This window comes from Balaenoptera acutorostrata, chromosome 10 (assembly GCF_949987535.1).
Source record: "Balaenoptera acutorostrata chromosome 10, mBalAcu1.1, whole genome shotgun sequence".
Lineage (NCBI taxonomy): Eukaryota > Metazoa > Chordata > Mammalia > Artiodactyla > Balaenopteridae > Balaenoptera > Balaenoptera acutorostrata.
Window position 1 is genome coordinate 53,004,847 of NC_080073.1, and position 25,537 is coordinate 53,030,383.

At 45.8% G+C, this 25,537-nt stretch overlaps 1 protein-coding gene and 1 pseudogene across 2 annotated transcripts in view; one reads left to right on the plus strand and one right to left on the minus strand.

Annotated features, from left to right (window-relative positions):
* The first annotated feature begins 6,769 nt into the window (after positions 1-6,769).
* Positions 6,770-8,855, plus strand: LOC114239050 (NADH-ubiquinone oxidoreductase chain 5-like; annotated as a pseudogene).
* Positions 8,856-21,503: 12,648 nt separating this feature from the next.
* Positions 21,504-25,537, minus strand: part of CMTM7 (CKLF like MARVEL transmembrane domain containing 7) — a 43,236-nt gene continuing 39,202 nt past the window's right edge. The window contains exons 4-5 of one of the 2 annotated variants that reach the window (XM_057555726.1): positions 24,021-24,102; positions 21,949-22,096 (exon numbers count right to left, since the gene is read on the minus strand). In XM_057555726.1, coding sequence (XP_057411709.1) covers positions 22,083-22,096; positions 24,021-24,102 — 96 coding nt within the window. In that variant the 3' untranslated portion in view covers positions 21,949-22,082. Of the gene's footprint in view, positions 22,097-24,020; positions 24,103-25,537 lie in introns of both variants that reach the window. The other variant, XM_057555727.1, reaches the window with a different exon arrangement.

The following is a 25,537-nucleotide window of genomic DNA, read 5'->3' on the forward strand; positions in this document are numbered from 1 at the left end:
GCAAGCTGCAATTTCACTCACGCCTGACATTGATGGCATAGGTTCTGGTTCCTTGCTGGATTCAATTCTATCCACCCTCTTGCTTCCAGACATCCTGGGCTTGAAATAAAGACACTGTACTACTGTACTCTATACAGTACTGTACAGTAAAGTACACAAAAGCACAACTGTAGAGGATGCAGGCATGTGACAGTGTACGCCAGACACGTGAACTAACTTACGTGATTGGACATGCAAATGCACATTTGCATCTTTGAAAGTTCGCAACTTGGAGGTCCGTATGTAGGGGACTTACTTTAAGTCTCTACTTAAATGACAACACACAGACCCACCAAACCCCTGCATGTCATAGGGTAAATCCTAGTCCCTGACCCCTTACAGGAGATCTTTCAGCCCTCCTAATAACATCTGGCCTCATCACAGGATTTCAGTTTAATTCAATATTATTGATAGCACAAGGCTTACTAATACTCTAATAATATATCAGTGATGATGAGACATCATCCGAGAAAGCACCTTCCAAGGCCATCCTGTACCAATTGTTCAAAAATGACTTTGATATGGACTCATTCTCTTCATGATTTCAGAAGCCCTCTTTCTTACCAGCTTTTTCTGAGTCTTCCATCACTCGAGCCTCACCCCACACCTGAACTAGGCGGATGCTGACCATCCCAGGCATCTGCCCTCTAAACCCACTAGAGGGACCACTCCTCAACACCTCAGTCCTATTAGCCTCCGGGGTACCCATCACCTGATCCTGCCACAACCTCATAGAAGGAAACCAAACACATACGCTCCAAGCCCTTTCTATGACAATTGCGCTGCGTGTTTACTTCACACTTCTACAAGCCTCAGAATAGTACAAAACGCCTTTTACAATTTCAGATGGTGTATATGGATCAACTTTCTTCATGGCTACAGGATTCCACGGCCGACATGGAATGATTGGTTCTACTTTCCTAATCGTCTGCTTCTTACACCAATTAAAATTTCACTTTACATCCAATCACCACTTGGACTTTGCGGCCTGATATTGACATTTTGTAGACATAGTATGACTATTCCTTTACATATCTATTTATTGATGAGGATCTTCTTCTTTAGTATTAAATCATTCAATTGACTTTCAATCAATTAGTGTTGGTATAATCCAAAAAATAATAAATCTTATACTGATATTAATCACAAATAGAGCACTAGCCTCACTGCTTGTATGTATCACATTCTGACTCCTTCCATTAAATATTTACACAGAAAAAACAAGTGTCTGGGGCTTCCCTGGTGGCGCAGTGGTTGAGAATCTGCCTGCCAATGCAGGGGACACGGGTTCGAGCCCTGGTCTGGGAAGATCCCACATGCCGCGGAGCAGCTGGGCCCGTGAGCCACAACTACTGAGTCTGCGCGTCTGGAGCCTGTGCTCCACAACAGGAGAGGCCACGATGGTGAGAGGCCCGCGCACCGCGATGAAGAGTGGCCCCCACTTGCCGCAACTAGAGAAAGCCCTAGCACAGAAATGAAGACCCAACATAACAATCAATCAATCAATCAATAAATAAATCTTTAAAAAAAAAAAAAAAAAAAAACAAGTGTCTGTCAGTGCGGATTTGACCCCATAGGATTGGCACGCTTATCTTGTTCCGTAAAATTTCTTAGTGGCTATGATATTTCTTCTCTTCAGCTTAGAGATTGCTCTCCTTTTATTGTACCTTTACCCTGAGCATCCCAAACAAATAACCTAAAGACAATGCTCCATGAAAAGATGCTCAACATCACTAATTATCAGAGAGATGCAAATCAAAGCTACAAGGCGGTATCACCTCACACCAGTCAGAATGGCCATCATCAAAAAGTCTACAAAGAGGGGGCTTCCCTGGTGGCGCAGTGGTTAAGAATCCGCCTGCCAATGCAGGGGTCACGGGTTCGAGCCCTGGTCCAGGAAGATCCCACACACCGCGGAGCAACTAAGCCCATGAGCCACAACTACTGAGGCTGCGCTCTAGAGCCCGCGAGCCACAACTACTGAAGCTCGTGCACCTAGAGCCTGTGCTCCACAACAAGAGAATCCACTGCAATGAGAAGCCCGCGCACCACAACAAAGAGTAGCCCCCACTCGCCGCAACTAGAGAAAGCCCGCATGCAGTGACAAAGACCCAACACAGCCAAAAATAAATTAATTAATTAAGTAAAATTTTTAAAAAAGTCTACGAACAATAAGGTGTGGAGAAAAGGGAATCCTCTTACACAGTGGGTGGGAATGTAAATTGGTACAACCATTATGGAGAATAGTATGGAGGTTCCTTAAAAAACTAAAAACAGAGCTACCATATGATCCAGCAATCCCATTCCTGGGTATATACCCGGAGAAGACCATAATTCGAAAAGACACATGCACCCCAATGTTCACTGCAGCACTATTTACAATAGCAAGGACATGGAAGCAACCTAAATATCCATCAACAGTGGAATGGATAAAGAAGATGTGGTGCATACATACAATGGAACATTAGCCATAAAAAAGAATGAAATAATGCCATGTGCAGCAACATGGATGGACCTAGAGATGATCATACTAAGTGAAGTCAGACAAAGACAAATATCATATGGTATCACTCATACGTGGAATCTAATTTTTTAAAAAACTGACACAAATGAACTTATTTACAAAACAGAAACAGATTTACAGATACCGAAAGCAAACTTATAGTTACCAAAAGAGAAATGTTGGGGGGAGGGATAAATCAGGAGCTTGGGATTAACATACACACACTGCTATATATAAGATAGATAACCCACAAGGACCTACTGTATAGCAAAGGGAACTCTACTCAATATTCTGTGATAACCTATATGAGAAAAAAATCTGGAAAAGAATGAATATATGTATATGAATAACTGAATCACTTTCCTGTACACCTGAAACATTGTAAATCAACTCTACTCCAATAAAATTTTTTTAAAAAATGGTCATTTTAGGGCTTCCCTGGTGGCGCAGTGGTTGAGAATCTGCCTGCCAATGCAGGGGAGACCGGTTCGAGCCCTGGTCTGGGAAGATCCCACATGCCGCGGAACAACTAGGCCCGTGAGCCACAACTACTGAGCCTGCGCGTCTGGAGCCTGTGCTCCGCAACAAGAGAGGCCACGATCGTGAGAGGCCCACGCACCGTGATGAAGAGTGGCCCCCGCTTGCCGCAGCTAGAGAAAGCCCTCGCACAGAAACGAAGACCCAACACAGCCAAATAAATAAATAAATAATAATTAAAGGTGCTAATAATTAAAAAAAAAAATGCTCATTTTAGCTCTGTTTCTAATCATACTACTAGCGACGAGCCTGGCCTATGAATGAATCTAAAAAGGACTAGAATGAACTTAATATGATCATTAGTTTAAGCTAAAATGAATGATTTTAACTCATTAGATTATGATTAAGTTCATAATTATCAAGTGCCTTTAGTATGTATAAATATTATTTTAGCATGTACAGTGTCTCTTGTAGGATTATTAATATACTAATCTCACCTAATATCCTCACTAGATATTATGCTGAGAAGGAATAATATTATTACAGTTCATGATAGCAACCCTAATAATTCTAAACACACATTTCACTCTAGCCAGCAGAATACCCATTTTCCTACTAGTATTTGCAGCTTACAGAGCTCCACGTGGACTATCCCTGTAGTAACAACAGGGATATAATAATAAGAGTAATAATAATAATCCAACATGTATGGCACCAACTAGGTACAAAATCTTAACCTTCTCCAACGTCAAAAGTCATTATCCCTACAATTATATTAATACCACTAACAGGATTATCAAAGAATAATATAATCTGAATTAACCCTTCAGCCCACAGCTTACTGATTAGTTGAATAAGCCTACTTCTTCTCAGCCAAGTTAATGATAAGAGCCTCAACTCTTCACTAGTTTTTTTCTCTGACTCCCCATCAGCACCACTATTAGCTTTAACAACACGACTTCTGCCACTCATACTTCTAGCCAGCCAATCCCACCCGTCCAAGAATCCCTAATCCGAAAAAAAAACCCTCTACATCACCATACTAGTGATACTACAAATATTTCTAATCATAACATTGCCTGCTGTAGAACGAATCCTAGTTTATATTTTATTTGAAGCAACACTAGTTCCAACACTTATTGTCATTACCCGATGAGAAGATGAGACAGAACGACTTCACACAGGACTTTCTCATTCTGCACGCTAGCAGGATCCCACCCACTCTTAGTAGCACTAGGACATATCCACAATACTACAGGCTCATTAAACTTCTTAATAATTCACGGACACAGAGAACAGATTGGTGGTTGCCAAGGGGGAGGGGGGTGGGGGAGGGTTGGAGAGGGAGGCTGGGGTGAGCAGATGTAAGCTTTTATATACAGAATGGATAAGCAACAAGGTCCTACTGTATAGCGCAGGGAACTATATTCAGTATCCTGTGACAAACCATAATGGAAAAGAATATAAAAAAAGAATGTATATATATGCATAACTGAGTCACTTTGCTGTACAGCAGGAAACACAACATTGTAAATCAACTATACTTCAATTAAAAATTTTTTTTAAACTTCTTAATAATTCAACATCAAACACAAATAATACCCGACTCCTGATCTAACATTTTCATGGGACTAGCAGGCATAATAGCCTTCAGTGTAAAAATACCTCTCGACAGCCTTCACCTCTGATCGCCCAAAGCCCAGGTAGAAGCCCCCAGTGCAGGACCCATAGTCCTTGCAGCCGTACTACCAACACGTGGAGGCTACAGAGTGCTATGGTCACAACAACTCTAAATCCACGCAGATTTCAGAGCATATCCCTTTCTCATCCTTTCCTGACGAGGAATAATTCTCACTCGCTCCATTTCTTCACACCAAACAGACTTACGGTCACTCACCACATATTCATCAGTCAGCTGCACAGCACTAGTCGTCGTAGCCATTCTCATCCAAACACCTTGAAGCTATAGAGGAGCTGCCGCCCTAACAATTACCACCGCCTCACATCATCTATACTCTTCTCCCAGCAAACTCACACCACCAACGCATTCACAGCCAAACAATCATCCCAGCACAGAGGCCCACAAACGCTCCTCCCATTCACAGCAACATGATGATGACTAGCAAGCCTTACAGATTTAGCCCTACCCCCAACTCTCATTCTAATTGGAGAATTTTTTAAATTGGACTATAGTTGATTTACAATGTTGTGTTAGTTTCTGCTGTACAGCCAGGTGAATCAGTTATACATATATATATGTCCACTCTTTTTAGATTCTTTTCCCATATAGGTCATTACAGAGTATTGAGTAGAGTTCCCTGTGCTATCCAGTAGGTCCTTATTGGTTATCTGTTTTATATATAGTAGTGTGTATATGTCAATCCCAATCTCACAATTTATCCTCCAGTAACCATAAGTTTGTTTTCTACATCTGTGATTCTATTTCTGTTTTGTAAATAAGTTCATGTGTACCTTTTCTTAGATTCCACATATAAGTGATATTATATGATATTTGTCTTTCTCTGTCTGACTTACTTTACTTAATATGATCATCTCTAGGGGCTTCCCTGGTGGCGCAGTGGTTAAGAATCTGCCTGCCAATGCAGAGGACATGGGTTCGAGCCCTGGTCTGGGAAGATCTCACATGCCGCGGAGCAACTAAGCCCGTGAGCCACAACTACTGAGCCTGCGCGTCTGGAGCCTGTGCTCCGCAATAAGAGAGGCCGCGATAGTGAGAGGCCCATGCACCGCGATGAAGAGTGGCCCCCGCTCGCCACAGCTGGAGAAAGCCCCCGCACAGAAACGAAGACCCAACACAGCCAAAAATAAATAAATAAATAAATTTATAAAAAAAAAAATATGATCATCTCTAGGTCCATCCATGTTGCTGCAGATGGCATTATTTAATTCTTTTTTATGGCTGAGTAATATTCCATTATATATATATATATATATATATATAATGGAATATTATATATATTGGTATATATAATGGTGCATAAATATATATCTTTATCAATTCCTCTGTTGATGGACATTTTGGTTGCTTCCATGTCTTGCCTATTGTAAACAGTGCTGCACTGAACATTGGGGTGCATGTATCCTTTTGGATTATGGTTTTCTCCAGATACATGACCAGGTGTGGTATTGCTGGATCATATGGTAGTTCTATTTTTAGTTTTTTAAGGAACCTCCATACTGTTCTCCATAGTGCTTGTACCAATTTACTTTCCTACCAACAGTGTAGGAGGGTTCCTAGAGTACTGTTTGTAGTAATATCATCTTTCTCATGATCAAACATTACCATTATCCTCATAGGAATTAAAACAGTAATGACTGCTTTAGACTCCCTATAAATGCTAATCATAACACAACGAGGTAAATATATACATTACGTTAATAACATCAAACCATCACTGACATGAGAAAATGCCCTTATAACTCTCCACCTCTTACCTCTCTTACTCCTATCACTTAATCCCCAAATTATTTGGGGGCCCCTCTACTGTAAATATAGTTTTAAAAAACCCCACTAGATTGTGCATCTAGTAACAGAAGCTCAAACCTTCTTATTTACCAAAAAAGCATGCAAGAACTGCTAATTCACTCCTCCATACCTAACAGGATGGCTTTTTCAGACTTTTAAAGGATAGTAGTCATCCCTTGATCTTAGGAGCCAGAACACTGGTGCAACTCCAAATAAATGGAATAAACTTATTTGCCTCTTTCACACTAGTTACTTGATTTATTTTAACACCACCAATTATAACAACAAACTCTAACAATCTATGAAAGTAACATATATCCATCCTACATAAAAAACACTATCTCAGAGGCTTTATTACCAGTCTAATCCCCACAATATTATTCATTCACTCAAGCCAAGAAATAATGATTTCAAACTGACACTGAGTCACCCTCCAAACCTTCAAATGATCACTTAGCTTCAAAATAGATGACTTCTCAATAATATTTGTACCAGTAGCACTATTTGTTACATGATCTATTACAGAATTCTCAATGTGATATATACACGCAGACCCGAATATTAACTGATTTTTCAAATACTTACTCCTCTTTCTAATTACAATACTAATTCTTGGTACTGCCAACAATCTTTTCCAACTTTTCATCAGAGGAGAGGAGTTGGAATTATATCTTTTTTTACTGATTGGATGATGACATGGCCGAGCAGCAGCAAATCCAGTTGCCCTTCAAGCAATCTTTTTTTTTTTTCCTGTGGTCATGCCATGCAGCTCGTGGGATCTTAGTTCCCCAACAAGGGATCCAAGCAGCCCTGGCAGTGAAAGCACGGAATCCTAACCACTAGGCCACCAGGGAACTCCCCCTCAAGCAATCTTTTATAACCTCATGGGAGATACTGGATTTCTTATATCGATAGCATGATTCTTATTCAACTTAAATGCATGGGATTTACAACAAATTTTTATACATAACCTAGACTACCCAAACTTACCCTTCATAGGACTTCTTTCCCAGCTGCAACTGAAAAACCCACCCCATTTGGCCTACCCCCTTGAATTCCCTCAGCAAGGGAAGGCCCTATCCCTCCCACCCCCTCCCCCGCCCCCAGCCCTACTCCACTCAAGTACAAAAACGGAAGACTGGTAACAGCATTTTTCTACTTATTCACGTTTACCCCCTAGTAAAAATAACACGTTCCTTCAAACAACAGCATTACGCTTAGGAGCAATCACCACACCCTTTATAGCAACGGGAGTTCTCACCCAAAACGACATCCAAAAAATGGTTGTTTTCTCCACTTTCAGCCAAGTAGGCCTCATCATAGTAACAATGGCATGAATCAACTTCATTGAGCCTTCCTGCACATTTGTACACGCGCCTTCTTCAAAGCCATATTGTTTCTATGCTCCGGATCCATGATCCACGATTCAAACGATGAACAAGACATTCGAACAATAGGAGGTTTATGGAAAGCCGTATCTTTTACCGCAACATCTCTGGTCATCGGAAGCCTCGCGGGAACAGGAAGACCCTGCCGCACAGGTTTTCATTCCAAAGACCTAATGATGGAAACTCCTGACGCGTCAAATACCAACGCCTGAGCGCTGTTAATCACTCTCATCACCGCGTCGCTCCCAGCTGTCTACAGCACTGGAATTCTTTTCTTCCTGCTCCCAGGGCAACCTCGCTTCTCTACATTAATTCTCATCAGTGAAAACACCCGCTCTTAATCGATTCCATCAAATGTCTATTAGCCTGGGGCTTCCCTGGTGGCGCAGTGGTTGGGAATCTGCCTGCCAATGCAGGGGACACGGGTTCGAGCCCTGGCCTGGGAGGATCCCACATGCCGCGAAACAACTAAGCCCATGCACCACAACTACTGAGCCTGCGCGTCTGGAGCCTGTGATCCGCAACAAGAGAGGCCGCGATAGTGAGAGGCCTGCGCACGGCGATGAAGAGTGGCCCCCGCTTGCCGCAGCTAGAGAAAGCCCTCACACAGAAACGAAGACCCAACACAGCCAAAAATAAATAAATAAATTTATTTAAAAAAAAATATCTATTAGCCAGAAGCAGCTTCACTGGATTCCTTCTCTCCAACAATATTCCCCCACCAACAATTCCACAAATAACTATGCCTCATTATTGGAAATGAACTGCCCTGGCCGCGACTGTGTCAGGTTTTATTCTGGCCCTTGAAATCAACCTGACTACACAAAATCTAAAATTGAATTATCCTTCAAACCTCTTCAAATTCTCTCACCTCTTAGGATATTTTCCAACTCTCATGCACTGCCTATCACCGTACTTAAATTTACCAGTGAGCCAAAAATCAGCCTCATCGTTTTTTTAAAAAATTTTATTGAAGTATAGTTGATTTACAATGTTGTGTTACTTTCTACTGTACAGCAAAGTGAATCAGTTATACATATACATATATCTACTCTTTTTTAGATTCTTTTCCCATATAGGTCTTACAGCATACTGAATAGAGTTCCAGTAGGTCCTTATTAGTTACCTATTTTATATATAGCAGTGTTCCTTTGCCTTTTATTTATTTATTTATTTATTTATTTATTTATTTATTTATTTATGGCTGTGTTGGGTCTTCGTTTCTGTGCGAGGGCTTTCTCTAGTTGTGGCAAGTGGGGGCCACTCTTCATCGCGGTGCGCGGGCCTCTCACTATCTCGGCTTCTCTTGTTGCGGAGCACAGGCTCCAGACGCGCAGGCTCAGTAGTTGTGGCTCACGGGCCTAGTTGCTCCGCAGCATGTGGGATCTTCCCAGACCAGGGCTCGAACCCGTGTCCCCTGCATTAGCAGGCAGACTCTCAACCACTGCGCCACCAGGGAAGCCCCCCCTTTTTTTTAATATTGAGTATTTTCTTCATTTGAGAGTTCTTGACATATTATAGATATTACCCTTTGTAATATGCCTTGGAAATATCTTCTCATATTCTGTGAATTATATTTTAACTTTGCTTCTGTAGTTACCTCAAGGTCAGAGATGTTCTCTACTTTCTAAAATGTTTAAGGATTTGCATCTTTTATTTAGTACTTGCTTCTGCCTTGATTTTTGGGTGTGGTGTGAGTCTCTCATCCCCTCTGATTTATTATTTCAGTGAGTGACTCTGCTCCTCTAATAGACAATATTGCCCCTGTCATTTACCAGTTTTATGTATATGCCTGGGTCTGGTGCTAACTTTCTTGGGCTATTTTTTCCCTTGCTGATACCACGGTCTTGATAAAAATCTTAATATCTGATATGGCAAGTTCTAAATTGTTTTATTCTTGGCACTTTTTTTAATTTTAAAGACTTTTTAGAGAAGTTTTGGGTTTACAATAAAACGAAGAGGAAGATTACAGAGGCACTTTAGTTTTTATCATGAATTCTTAAGATGGATTTGGCAAGTTTCATTAAAAAATGAAAAAAGCTTTTTGATGTTTTCTTGGAATTGCATTGAATTAATAGATTAATTTGTGGAAAAATGATTCATTATTGAACCTCACAGTCATGAACATAGCATCTTCACTGATTTAGGTCCTTTTTTGTTTTTCAGTAAAGTTTCATGGTTTTCTTCATAAAAGTCTTGCCCATCTTTTGTCAGATTTATCCTAGATACTTATTTTTGTAGCTACCCAGAATGGGATCTTTTTCTTTTCTTGGCCGCACAATGTGGCTTGTGGGATCTTAGTTCCCTGACCAGGGATTGAACCCGGGCCCTCAGCAGTGAGAGTATGGAATCCTAACCACTGGGCAACCAGGAAATTCCCCAGAATGGGATCTTCATTTAAAAATTACATATTCTGATTAGAATTGTGGAACAAGGATGGGGTTAATTTTGATTACTTTGTATTCAGCAATGTTGCTGGCATCTTTTTTTCCCTCTAATAGTTTGGATTCCTGTAAGACATCTCACATTCTGGATTTATCTGTTTGTGTTCTTGTGTTATTTATCTTGTTCCTCTATTCCTAGTATTTCCTCTAAACAGAAAGCAAGCTCTAAAGTCTTGCTTAAATTCAGGTTAGGCTTCTTCTTGTTTTAAGCGTTTCTTGTAGGTGATGTTGTGTACTTCATCAGGCAGTGTGTACCCTGACGTAGTGCCACTCTTAGTGCACACTTAATCAGTGGGTTCAGGTGCTGACAGCCTGACTCCTCCCACTGTAAAGTTTCCCATCACCTTTTTAGCTGAAAAGTTTCATCCATTGACCTTTGTCTAAATCTGTTATTTTAGTAAGGGTTGCAAAATGGTGACTTTATACTGTAATTCCTGCCACTTTTATTAACTAAAATTCTTCAGTAATACTGTTACATTTTTAGCATGCATATTTGATTTTATACAAATGTATAAATTTAATCAGTGTTCCTACCCATCTCCCAAACAAAACTGACCTTAGAATGAATGCCCATCAGTTCTTCCCATCTACTGCATTGTTGTTGCCTAGTTGTTTAAATTTATCTTGTTTTAACATCTCCCTCAAGTTAGCTATTATTGTTGTTTTATGCAACCATTGCTTTTTTAGACTTGACAATATATTTTATTTTTTCCTCACCATTGCCTCTTTACATTCTACTTATTTTTGGATTCCATTTTCTTTTGACTCAAGGGTTAGTTGTCCTTTCAGCAAGAGTGCCCTTATACTTAAAAAATAGCTAAGCTGGATGGTGAATTCTAGATTGACAGTTTTGGGTTTTTTTTTTTAATCTCAATCCTTCAGAGATATTATTCCATTGTCATCCGGGCTCTAACATTGCAAAATAAAAATCTGCTGTGAGCCTACATTCATAGTAGGTCATCTTTGGTTCTAAGATTTTATCTTTGCATTTGGTATTGAGTTTCACTGGAAGACATCCAGGTGGATTTATTTTCATGTAACTTGCGAGGGATGTGGTATGCTTCCTTAGTCTGAGGATTGACATTCTTCATTTCTAGAAAATTCTCATTTGTTTTCCACTTTGAAATTAGCTCTCCTTATTCTCCCTCTGGATTAGATTCTGCACCAGGCATGCGTGGGACCTTCTCATTCCATCCTCTGTAAAGTTTTTTTTTTTTATGAGAAATGTGGTTTTTTTGGCTGCATCAGGTCTTAGCTGCGGCACACGGGCCCTTCGTTGCAGTGTGTGGGCTTCTCTCTAGTTGTGGCGTGCAGGCTCCAGAGTGCATGGGCTCTGTAGTTGTGGCACACAGGCTTCACAGCATGTGGGCTCTGTAGTTGCGGCACACAGGCTCTCTAGCTGTGGTGTATGGGCTTAGTTGCCCCGTGGCGTGTGGGATCTTAGTGCCCCAACCAGGGATTGAACCAGCGTCCCCTGCATTGCAAGATGGATTCTTAACCACTGGACCACCAGGGAAGTCCCATCCTCTATAACAATGAACTCTTTAATATTTTCTAATTCTTTATCTCTCTGTGCTACACTCTGGATGGTAGCCTCAAACACTAATTTTTTTCTTAAGCTGTATTTCACTTATTCATTGAATTTTAACTCTAATTTACAGTATAGCAGCTCCATTGAGTTTTTAACTTCATTTACTTTATTTTCTTTCAGATTATTCTATGAAGATCCTAAGTTCTTTTGATGCTAATTTTCCTATTTGTTGGATTTACTGAATCTTCCTCACATTGGTTCCACTGTATCCTTTGGAAGTGCAAACTCCAGGTTTCCAGTGGCTCAGCCCTTTTTATTTGATCCTCAAGTTCAACTCAACCACCTGTACACTTGGCCTAGCTTCTGAGTACCTTTCCCAGCCACCAGTTACCCCCTTTCCCTCACAGTCAGAATATTTAACATCTACAAAAAGATTGTTCCACCAGAAGCCAGTAGCCAGTTGGAACCAAATCCTGGCTTTGGACAAACCAATGTCAACCCATTGCTTCTGCCTTTGAAATCCTCTCAAGTTAGGGTTTAACCTAAAATCTACATGGGCAACAGAGAAGAAGCCAGATCTTTTTTTTTTGGCCACACTGCAAGGCATGTGGGATATTAGTTCCCTGATCAGGGATTGAACCCATGCCCCCTGCAGTGGAAGCCCAGAGCCCTAATCACTGGACCACCAGGGAATTCCCAGAAGCCGGCTCTTAATAAAACCAGCCTCTATGGAGCAGGAGGTATAGCTGAAGACTCTGAAGTTCTAAACCCCCCCCTTGGTGCCTTCTGTAACTATCTCCACAAATAATGATGCATACTAAGTAACTCCCAAATTCAGTGACTTAACACTATATATTTAGCTCATGAGTCTGTGGGTCATAGTTTAGGTTGCGTGGCTTTTCTGTCCTTGGCAGGGCTGACTTGAAGTCTGGGCATAGGCTTGCTGTTGGCTGGAAGCTCATGCTTCTGGGTCATCTCTCTGTCAACAGGGGAAACCAGTCCTCCTCCATGTGCCTCTCACATCCTGCCAGCAGGTTGGCCCAAACATGTTCTCATGGCAGTGGGAGAAGCAAGAGGGACAAGTCCCAAAGGGAAAGTGCTTTTCAGGTCCCTGTTTTATCCTGTTTTAACATCCCACCCATGTCTCTACTTCCTTGAGCACATGCCCTCACAACGAAGGGTGGTAGCTGCCACCCTGATGGGCATCCTCTGATTAAAGACTATTTTCCCTCAAATGTGAATCTATAGGGGAATACGTTCACTGAATGGAATACAGAAATTCTCTACTGATATGGAAAGATATCCAATTTAATATGACACTGTGCCTCTTAGTACAGATATAAGTAAGGCATATTGGGGGGAATCAAGCAGGTTAGAAGTTGAGCGTGTGCAGTTCCCTAAGCTTTCATTAGCCTATAGTTTGTTCGGGACATAAACAGACTACAGGCAGAGAGGGACCCTGCCCCACAGTGCTCCCATGTGTATGTACAGAAGGTACAGGGGGCACTCCAGTAATCATTCAACTGTCAAAGAATGGAAGCTCTCTGGAAGAGCGGCTTTATTGGAAAAGGAGACCCTCGAGAGCTCAGGGGCTGGACAATCCCACTCCTGGGCATATATCCAGAGAAAACCATAATTCAAAAGGATGCATGCACCCCTATGTTCATTGCAGCTATTTACAATAGCCAGGACATGGAAGCAACCTAAATGTCCATTGACAGAGGAATGGATAAAGAAGATGTGGTATATGCAATGGAATATTACTCAGCCATAAAAAAGAACAAAATAATGCCATTTGCAGTGACATGGATGGACCTAGAGATTGTCATACAAAGTAAAGTAAGTCAGAAAGAGAAAGACGAACATCGTATAATATCACTTATATGTGGAACCTAGAAAAATGGTACAGATGAACTTATTTGCAAAGCAGAAAGAGTCACAGATGTAGAAAACAAACTTATGGTTACCAAGTGGGGAAGGGGAGGTGGGATGAACTGGGAGATTGGGGTCGACATATATACACTACTATGTATAAAATAGATAATAAGAAAATACTGTATAGCACAGGAAACTCAGTGCTCTGTGGTGACCTAAATGGGAAGGAAACCTAAAAAAGAGTGGATATATGTAAATGTATAACTGATTCACTTTGCTGCACAGCAGAAACTAACACAACATTGTAAAACAACTATACTCCAATAAAAATTTAAAAAAAAAAGAAAACAACTCAAGGGCTGGAATCACTATGTTTTTCCATTGTGCTAACTCAAACCTTTAGAGTCATCTCTCCAATAAGCTACCAAAATGAGGGAGGAAATGAACCCCCAGGGCCATCCAAATTTGTCTTAATCCACCCCTGGCCCTGGGGCCCTGCAGCTGGGTTAGATGAGGGTGACATAGTCAACATCATGAGAACTAGAAGATTAGGGGAAGGACATTTGAAACTGTTGGTCCATACTTGTAAAAGGGGGGAAAAAAAAGTTACTCATGTCCCCTTGACCTCTGTGTATTTCTGGGGTCAGACATGTTCACACCTGATCAGTTGAGATCTGTCATCCCCCGTCAGGGATGAGCCACACCATCCTCCTTTCTGGACTCAGGAGTTGCCATTTTCCAATGTAAGTAGACAGTGGGCAGAAGAGGGTGGCCATAGAATACCTGGGACAAAGTGTCCAAGTTTGTCTACATAGATTTGAATGAAATGAAACATCCACCCATTCATCTGTTGAGGTCAAAGCAGGTGCAAAAGTCCTTGAGTACCTAGGAGCTCAGGTAAACAGAGGCGGTAATCACCTTGTGCAAATTGTAAATAGGTGAAGACAGACCAGCTGGCCCTGTGGAAGTCATCACTGAGGACTCTGGTATAGTTGGCAAATAATACAAGTCTTTGCAGTGAAGAGTTGCTTGCATGATTTCTCACTGGGCATCTCAAGCTTTATGGTGCTTGCTTACCCATGGTGGACTTGAGCACAGCCCACTGGTCTGTGGTAGAGGTGATGGCCACACGTGTTGGCTTTTTCCATGTATGTTTGTCTCAACACTTTTCTCTAGATGTGGTTGCTTCATCTAAACATACATATAATGTAAATATTGAGTCTGTAATTATTTACGTTTACACGGGGGATGCACCCAATATATGGTGTCTTTACAAGTCCAGTCCTGGGTGGCCCAAAGACCTGACCATTACAGCTAGGCCGTTAGCGACAGCCCATGAGCTTATATACAGATATTGTTCATTAAATCCTGGGGGGGGGGGTGCACTCTGGCTAGAAGTCCCACCTTAAGTTCAGCTCATCACAAGGGTCATCCATTGCTGCGGGCCATCGGCCGTTTGCTCTCACTGAAAGGCTCTAGCATCATAGAGGACCTGCTCACCTTGGAGGTGGGTGGGATCCTTCGTCACTGATTCTTGTCAGCTGGCCTTCATGAAACCAGCAGCCCAGTAGGGAAGACACCTGTTTGTGAAGTTAGTTAAAGGCTTAGGGGCTGGCCTTAATTGGAAGATCCATGATATTTTCATGATAGAACTTTCCCACCTATGGAATGTAGTTCAGACTTGCAGGATGTCAAGTTGGAGGCTGTTTTGATTAGAGCTCAGTCATTCTCACAGTCGTTTCTCAGCGGCAGGAGAAAGTTCTCAAGTTCAAAAGCTCAGAGGCCCAAAGGAACTGGAGGAGTGGTCATTGCCAAAGGCCCCCTTCAGCTGTGCGGTTGGTCACAGACACATGTACTTCCTCTAGGTGTGAAGAAGACAGAGGTGCTAGGGTAAGGCGTCTTTCATTGCTGCCCAAATGGCTTCCAAGATTATTGGTTATTTGGGGCCCTCATTCAAAGGTGGCCACACGTCTGATGACTTGGGATGGAGGCTGTGGGAATATTTCCAGGTTTGGGATGTACTACTGTCTCCAACAGCCAATATGCAAAGTGGCTAGTTTGGGGGTGGGGCCCCTTTTTTGGTAAGCGGTGGCTACAACAAAGTTTGTCCTTAACTGATTGTGAAATGTCTCTTTGGCTGTGACGCAGCTCCCAAGATGGTTAGTTGGAAGGCAGGTCACGTGGATTTTGTCCTCATTGAGGGGCCCATCTGTCTTTCATCAGCTGTGCTTGGGTGATGCAGCAAAGCAGTTTTCTCTGTGGAGCCATTACAGAGATGCCTGCATACCCACCAACAGTTCACATGATACCAGGTGTGTCCAAACCACTGATGCTCTCTCACTGGAGAATTCAGGGCAATAAGTGTGTTGTGTGCTGTGCCAGGTGAAGGCAAACTCATTCCATCCGTCCCTCACCCCCCCCACGCCCCCATTTAAAAAATAAAGTGTTAGCAGTACCCCAGGCTGCAAACTAAGAGCCAGGTATGATGGCAGCAGCACCTCCATCCACTTTGGAGACGTCGGGCACTGTGGAAATGAAAGTGGCCACCTTCTTATTTAAGCGCCCAGAGTCCACAGTAAAGCTCCCAGCTTCCATCGGCCAGACAGCGGGGTGCAACTTCCAAGGAAGCTTGGAAGCTATGCGTAGCACCCCTGGCCATCCAAAACCTTGGGTGAAAAGACCTTGTACCTTTTCTTCTCCCAGGAAGAGGCACTGTTTCAAACGCTCGGCAAGCTTTATGGGGAAACACTGTCGGCGGCTCTGCCTCTGACCCCTTACATGAGCCACCAACAGTGGATGCAATGAACGGATCCCGTGAGCAGGTTTTTACAAAAGAGCAGCAAGCACAGCCCAGACCAAAACCAACCAAACAAAACCCCACAAAACTACAGGCAGTATCTATAATAGAGTTTAGGAATATGTAGGGCTTCCCCCTGGGTGGGGATGAATCCCGCCACCCGAACCTATACCTGAGTCTTGTCCCTGCTTGTCTCATGGCTGTAGTTTATCCGGTCTGAGTGGTATCAGCTCACGCTGAGTAGTTCTTTGCTGCACAGGAGCCGTGGACTCGCTCCAGGTTTCTGCCTCTGCTGGTCCGCTCCGCCCGCCCCTTTAAGGCTGTCAATCACCTGACTTGGCTTTTAGTCGTAAAATAGATGCATCTGTGCAGGAGTTTTCCTGGGCTGCTTTCTTCCTGGCATTCAGTGGCCTCATTACCCAGGATTTTTATTTGGTAGGTGACTCACCTCTCGTTCAAACGACTTGATCATCTGAGAATCTTAGTGGCTTTCTGTCCACCCACTTCTTGGGGTCCCTGGCCGTTCACTGCCCCCTTGAGGCCGTGTATTTTCTTTCCTTGGATGAGTCAGATGCTCAGAGCTCTGGCCAATGGGGCCGCCAATCTCCACTACTGTCTTCTGAGGCTGCCCCTGAATAAGGCTGTTGGTGCAGCCGCCGCATATTGTCGGCTTGTACCCACAGATCCAGATGAACCATCTACGTGGGCAGTGAAGCCGGGAAGGAGAGAGAACCAGCCAGTATGAGGATGCGCTGCCGAGTAGACCACCCTGTGTGATCATTTGCATGGTCCCATGGGACTGTCCTTGGAGACACTGTATAAAACCTGCCTCAGAACAGTCTGTCCCGGGAGAGGAGGACGAATGTATCCACTGACTCCTATGTCCCATTAGCTAGCATCACCCCACGGGGCAGGAACTCCTGCACCTGCGGGCTGGACACCCCTGGCGGCGACCACGGGAAAGCTCTGGTGTGACAGTCAAGAGCTGTCAGTGAAGCGTGCAGCCCAGCTCCGTGGTTGCGCTGGAGTGAAACTGGTCACAGCCCTTGTAGGGCAGGCACACGGTGCTGGCTGGATTAAGAGATGGGGGGGCCAAGAGGATGTCCAGTGCCGCCTAAAATGCGGTGTCTGTTACAGCAACACAGCGAAAGGATCACATACAGCGTGGGGTTTAATAAATAACTGCCATACTTCGCTGCACTTTTTAGGCAATACATCGAGCGACGCTAGAATTATGTAATAAGAAAAGCAAAGGTGTGGTGAATGGTAGATTCGGAAGAGAAGAGGACCGGGGGTGGGGGTGGGGGTGGGGGATGGGAAGCGTGTAGTTACAGTTAAATGGAGGCTGCGGTCGCGAACCAGAGGATTATGATTCATCTGAGCGCCTGAAGTCCAAATAAAACGTGCAAGTTGCGCTTCTGTTCCCGAACCCTGGAGTCGGACGAACCGGGCTCCCCGCGGCCACCAAAAGGCGGCGCTGCGGGCGCGGGCGGCCACCTGCGGGGCCCGGTGAGTTTCCCGTAGAAAGGCAGGCCGAGCCCCCGGGGAGCCGCGGCGGCGCCGGGCAGCGCGCCTCGGGCTGGGGACCCGTTTCCCGCTCCCCGGGGAGGGCCCCCCGCCCCCGCCCAGCGGTCGGGAGGAAGCAGCTGACTTCCTGCGTCCCCCCCACCGCCCCCGCGCCCACCCGCCCCAGCACCGCCGCCGGGGGCGGGGTAGCAAACCTGGGGCCCCCGCAGGCCGCAGCCAGCCCCACGCAAGTTTTGTTTGGCCTAAAAATCCAGATTTCCACTTCTCTCAGTCACTTGGGGAATGAGGGTTTCTTTTTCCTTTTTTTTTTACAGTTTTGGTCAGATCAATAGAGTGCCCATTTTCCTGGCTGTTATCACTCTTCAGAACTGAGCCCTGCGCAACGCTTCATACCATAGCATTTCCTCTTTTGCACAACTTTATATATTAATCATGGTCTTTTTTTTTTTTGGCATAATTACTTATCTATACAGAAAATTACAGTAAATCCTCAACAAGCCACCAGTGGCCTCAGTCTCCTTACAAGGTCCAGAGGCACCAGGAGTTCTCACCGCGGTCTCCTGAGGAAGTTTCTCCTGGTTTCCTGCCCCCTTCAACCTTGGCCGGTTGCTGTGTCCATTTGTCTGGTGCCCCGTGGGCAGCCTGGCAGCTCCCTTCAGGGCAGGGGGTGCCTGACTTTTTTTTCTTTTTTAAAGCAGAGAAATCCCTTTTCTCACTCTAAATCCCCCATAAATTCCATTATATAAAACAGGAAATATAGTATTCATATAAATTACTCATTTACATTTATAACATTGACTTCGTATGAAGTGAGTCTAGAAGAGTAATGGGATTAATTTGAAAGGCGCACGATTTGGAGGAAGGAGCTAACTGGGGCTGTAGCCTCATCTTCCATTCATTCCGCTGCTTGGTCCTGGTGGCAGGAGTTGGAGGAAGCCTGGCTCGCCCAGGACGTCGTGGAAGGTTCTCAGCCGCTCACCTCCCACTCCTGGCGTCTCCCTGGACCAGCCCAGGTGCAAGGCCAGCCTTCCCCGAGGCCAGGGAGCCTGTGCTGGAGCATGGCCGGCCCAGGGGTTCCCACCGTTCAGTGCTTGCCACTGATAACAGAAGAGTGTGCGTTTTAAGATGTTAACATATATTTTGCACATAAAATCGACATCTGTGAGCTCCTCGGAGCACCTGTGAGAGTTCACAGGCTGCAGTTCAGAAACCACTACAGTGGGGAAAAGCTGGCGCTGAGAAGGGGCCCAAAGGTCTGCGGTGTTTCCATGGCAACAGAAGTTAGCTATCCTTGCTAAGGAAGAGGCCTGGGAGGTGGTGGCACAGGGAGTGGGACAGCTCTGGGTCACCTGAGCGTCCTGGCTGGAGGCCCAGGCTGAGGGCCAAGCAGGTCACCATGTCTGGAAGAGAAGCTGCCAGGCCCGCTGCAGCACAAGGGCTGTGTCAGGCCAGGGCCTCCGTCAAGAACACACTTGTTTCCTTCTCTGGGCCTCCTGCAGACACCAGGGTCACCTGCCTGTGGAGGAAACCAGCTGGCACAGGCTGGCTCTGGGCCCGCCCTGCCTGCCCACCCAGAGGACCTGGGTGGGGTGGTCATAGGCCAGACCTGGACTCAAATCCCAGCTCTAGCCCTAACCTCACTTCCCCTCGGCTTTCTCCTTGGGTCTCCCTACTCCACAGCCCGACCTTCAGGATAGATGTGCTTCCTAGCAGGGCCCTCAGAGAAAGAGGCAGTGCTATGGCTGCACGCCACCTCCTGCAGAGAGCAGCACAGCTAAGCTGTTTTCCAGAGCCTCTCTGAGCAGCAGTCTTTCTTGTGGGCGGTGAGAAAACACCTGTGCAGAGGCCTGCCGGACAAAGGGCCCCAGCCCACTGTCCAGCCCTCCTCCCCAGGTCTCTGCTGGCCAGGAGCTGCCGCTCGTGGGAGATGATGTGGGCAGACCCACTCTGGTCTCATCTCCCAGTGTCCCTAGTGCCACAGGTGCCAACGCCCTATCCTGGGCCTGTGGTGGCCACAATGAGCCAAGGCTGGCTCTTGGTCCTTGGGGCAGGTACCTGACTCCCATCCTCCCCCCATGGGTCCAGTCTTCCCTCCTCTCACACCTTGGCTTGGTCCTGCCTGGCTGGGTCTGCTCAGTGGGTCACCTCCCCATGCTGGGACAGAGTTTGGCTTACGCGTGGGCACTCCCCCTGGGTGAGCAGCCCCAGAGAGCACCTGGTGTAGAGAAGACACCCACATCCTGCAGCCTGTATCCTTTAGACCTGCGACGCTTAGCTGTTAGAACACGGCGCTGGCCTCTGCTGGGCTGTGGTGCCTGCTGTGGGGTGTGCGTAATTGGACCTCTGCCTTCCTCCATTTCCCAAGTAGCTTTGCAGCTACTTAGGTGCCTTAGACAGAAGGTCCTGCATTGCTTTAAAAAAAGAAAAAATTGTGGTAAAATATACATAACATAAAAGTTAACCGTTTTAACAAATTTTAGTTATACAGTGCAGTGGCATTAATTACATTTAGATTATTGTGCAGCCATCACCACCGTCCATCTCCAGAATTTTTTTTTTTTTTTTTTTTTTTGTCTTCTCGCCATGTGGGATCTTAGTTCCCTGACCAGGGATCAAACCCGTATCCCCTGCAGTGGAAGCACGGAGTCCTAACCACTGGACCACCATGGAAGTCCCAACCAGAATGTTTTCATCTTCCCAAATGGAAACTGTACGCATTAAACACTCACACCAGGGCCCCTCCCTCCAGACCCTGGCAACCACCATTTTACTTCCTGTCTTTCTGAATTTTGCCTATGCTATGCACCTCATGTAACTAAAATCATACAGTATTTGTCCTTTTGTGTCTGGCTTATTTCACTTAACATAATATCTTTAAGGTTCATCCATGGTGTAGCATGTGTCAGAATTGCCCTCTTTTTAAAGGCTGCCTGTGTTGCTTTTGAGTCTTGTGTAAACAGTACTGGCTTCCACCCTTTACATCAATTTACTTTGAAAATACACAAGGGCTTCCCTGGTGGCGCAGTGGTTAAGAATCCGCGTGCCAATGCAGGTGACACGGATTCGAGCCCTGGTCCGGGAAGATCCCACATGCCACGGAGCAAAGCCCGTGCGCCACAACTACTGAAGCCCGCGCGCCTAGAGCCCGTGCTCCGCAGCAAGAGAAGCCACCACAATGAGAAGCCTGCGCACCACATGGAAGAGGAGCCCCTGCTCTCTGCAACTAGAGGAAGCCCGCGCCCAGCAACAAAGACCCAACGCAGCCAAAATTAAATAAATAATTTATAAAAAAGAAAGAAAATACTCAAATCTTGAGAGGCCAGGACCATTTGCATCCTCTGCTCCTCTTACCGCCGGTGGGGCACACAAACCCAGTGGGCCCCCAGGTAGCGCTCACTTCACAGCCTTCTTCTAACTTAATAAGAAATCCTTCCGCAATTGGCCAAGTCAACATTTTATTTAAAAACATACAAACACGTACACAATGGTAACAAAAGGAAAGGAACCGAGATCTCCTATTTGGGGACAGGCTGACCGCATGGTGCTCCCATAAGCCTCACTTTAAGAAAGAGGGTACCTTCAAGACCAGATTTCCAAGCGAGATAAATTAGGAGGTGGCTGTGTTTTCACAAGAGGATTTAAGGCAGCGCCCCTCCCCGAGGGCTGGGGAGAGCGGAAGGGTTCGGCAGGAATATTCAAAAACCACCCCCTTCACCTTAACGGGGGGAGGGGGGCATCAGTCCCTGAGGCGGTTCTAAAGCAGGAGGGAGAGATCAGATTTCCCTGGAGGCTGCTTTTCTTTCCCGGACGGGGAGGAATATTCTCTGAGGAAGTGAAGAAGGCTGGCGAGAGAGGCTGGACCCGCTCAGGAGCCGGAGGAAGGGCCCCTCCCGCACCCACCGGCCCGGGGACCCAGACCCCGGTTTCTTCTGCGGCCGCCGGCTCAAGCCCCTCCATCCGCGTGGGTCACACGTCCTGCAGCGCCTCCTACAGGGCTGGCGGGCTGTTAGGGCATCAGACGGCGGCATCTGGGGAAGGAAGCGGAAGAGTTGGCAGAGCTCGGCCAGCAGGAATGCCCAACGGCTGCGCATGCGCTGCCTCCCCCCGTCCCGAACCACCGCCCGTGGGAATGCTGATTCCCCTCCCTGCTCCTCCCCACCTCAGCCAGGCCCCTTCCTCAGAGGTACTGTAACTTCTTCAGCTGTTTCTTTTGGCTCTTCCTCCGTAATTTTACCTAGTATATGTATACTTACATTTATAGATTACTTTTAGACATTACCTATTAACTTTTTCGCATTTTTTTATCATTCATTTTTTCTTAAAAGTTTCACATATAATTCATATACCATACAGTTCACCCATTTAAAGTGTGCAATTCCGCCGTTTGCACTATATTCACAGAATTGTGCAGCTACACCCACAATTTTAGAGCATTCTCATCGCCTCCAAAAGCAGCACCACAGGCATGCGCAGTCACCCCTGTACCCCTCCCGCCAGCCCTAAGCAACCACTACCCTACTCTGTGTCTCTGTGCATTTGTCTATTTTGGACATTTTTCCTAAATGGAATCCTACAATATGTGGTCCTTGGTGACTGGCTCCTTTCACCTAGCCTTCTGTTAGCTTTTTGCCACTGGGACCATTAAGACAAGCGCTGCTGTGGCAACCTCTCTGCTGGGCAAGGTAAGGTGCTTCGATATTTTTAATGTATTTCTAAAAAACAAAGAAAAAGAAGAAAGAAAGGAAGTGCTGGATCAAAGAAAGAAGTAAATTAACCGAAATAGCTGGTTTGACTTTCAGCAATTCTATTTCTAGGAATTTATTCTAAAGATAAAAAATATTAAGTGTGTGTATAGGGATATATTTATAAGGATATTCATTACAGCACTGTTTAGTAGGAATTTTCTTTTAAAAAATAAAAAAACAGGGCTTCCCTGGTGGCGCAGTGGTTGAGAGTCTGCCTGCCGGTGCGGGGGACACGGGTTCGAGCCCTGGTCTGGGAGGATCCCACGTGCCGCGGGGCGACTGGGCCCGTGGGCCGCAATTGCTGAGCCTGCGCGTCTGGAGCCTGTGCTCCGCAACAGGGGGGGCCGCGATGATGAGAGGCCCGCGCACCGCGATTAAGAGAAGAGTGGCCCCCACTTGCCGCGGCTGGGGAGAGCCCTCGCACGGAGATGAAGACCCAACACAGCCATGGAAAAATAAATAAATAAATAAATAAATAAATAAATAAATAAATAAATTAAAAAAAAAAAAAACCACAAACAAACATAATGTCCCCAAATAGGAGACAAGTAAACTACGGCACCGACACGCAATGGAGCCAGTGCAACACCGTGGAGCCATGAAGGATGCCAGAGAAGGGCACCTAATGATGTGGGGAAAGTGCCTGATAGGGGGCTAGGTAGAAGCAGAGGAGAAGGTTACAAAATAATACATGAACTCTGATCCTTTAATAAATGCACATGTGCAGGGACTTCCCTGGTGGTCCAGTGGTTAAGACTCCGTGCTTCCACTGCAGGGGGCATGGTTTCGCTCCCTGGTCGGGGAACTCAGATCCTGCAAGCCGCACGGGGCAGCCAAACAAACAAACAAAACAAGCACATCTCTCTCTATATATACTCAGAGAGGAAATGCAGGAGGGATAGACACCCAGCAGGTGCTATTTCTGGGTAGTGTGATAATGGTTTTTATTTTTTAAAATTTCTTTTTCTTATTTCGATTTTCTAAATGTACTACATTTTATTTTTGTCATTAGGAAACTCATTTAAAGAAAACGCTTGGCCATCAGAGACGTAGATGTGAGGGTGCCCCTGGGCGCTGTGGAGACAAGATGGAGCAGAGGGTCCTTTGCAGCAGGGTGGTTCCCTACTGCCGAGCTCCAGAGCCTGTGTCCTCCCGTTCCTGAGCAGAGGGAACCTTCTTGGTCATCTGTTTTCAGACCAGAACTCACCTGTTGACTGGGTCACGCACGAGATCTTGTAGGACAGCCACACGCTCGCCAGGCAGAGGAAGGTGGCCAGGAAACCGAAGATCTGCACGGGAGAAAGGGGGCAGGAAGAGCCCAGGCCAAGGGCAGTCACGCGGCAGCCCTTTCTGCTGCTCATCCCTGGGCCTGTTTCCTATACCAGCTGTGGCTGGGAGGGAGCTCAGGGACTCAAGTGACCCGGCCACCCGTCCTCGCTCAGGTGTGGAGGTGACGCCCGGGCCCCGGCCGGGTCCGCAGCTGGGACACAGTCAGGCCTCCGGTCGCCACCCCTCACCTCTTCTCTAGGCAACTACCTGCCCACGCTCGGGTTTATGTTTACAACCGAGCTGGGGCCAAGCCACCGGACTTTAATTATCATGGGCTAATAAGACAGAAAAAGGAGGAATAGTACATTTTAACTTGGGTTTTTAACACATTAACATTCAAATGGATTTTCTTGGTGTGGTAGCATCATCTGCACTTCATCCGTAAAGGCTTTCTGTCTGGCTGGCTTTACAGCTGTGTCGGAGCCAGAAGCTGAGGCCCCAATACCTAGTCTTAGGTTTGCATGTATTTAAGTAACGTTAGGCTGAAATAAGTTCAGGCTGCGCTCCTTTCCTTTCTGTGCTCAGCTGTGAGCACCTAGCCCAGAGCAGCTGCCTCGTTTGTGATAAGGAAAGGGCCTCACGGTGGCTCATTAAATAATGGAGCAAGAAGCAGGCAGGGACTCAGGTGTCTTTGCCTGGAACTTGGAAGCCTGTAGCCTCTCCTGACTTGTCAACAACACTGGCAGTGGCAGCAGCTAACACTGACTGAGCACTTACTTCGTACCAGGCAGTGTTCTAAGCCCTTTAAAGGAACCCGCACAGCTCTGCCAGGTGGGCGCGGCTGTGACCTCTCCCCGCTCATTTTTCAGCTCAAGAAACCAGGAACAGGAGGTCAACTCTTCAGCCCAGGAATGTGGAGCTAGCAAGGGCCAGACCAGAGATCTGAGCCCAGAGTCCACCTCTGCTTGCCTGTTGCCCAGGTGCCCTTGGGCCCTCCAAGTGCACGGCTGGGAGCTCCCCGAGGTCCAGGAGGAACGGCCCAGGAGCAGCCAGACCAAGCGCAGGATTATCCATCCTAGCTGCTGGTTTCCACACGTGGCTGCCCGTCACCCACCCCCGACCCCGTCCATTGCTGTGGCCCCTTTTGTACCAATTGTCTGCACCACATAATCAGCCTATTAGGGCCTGTCCTGGCCTCTCATTGTCTGTTCTGCACAATTAGCACATTATACACCATCCCAGTCTCCAACTGTCCACACTGCATAACTGAACAGTTTATTATAGGGCTACACGATGCTCTTCTGGATGACAGTGCCTGTGTGCTAATTGTTTCATGTGCCCTGGCCTCCTAAGCTAGATCACCACTTTCTCATTAGCAGGGACCATGTCTTCTCATTTCTTCTGGCCCCTCGCCTGGCCCATGCTTGGTCCTAGGCACAGAGATCGTGTATGACA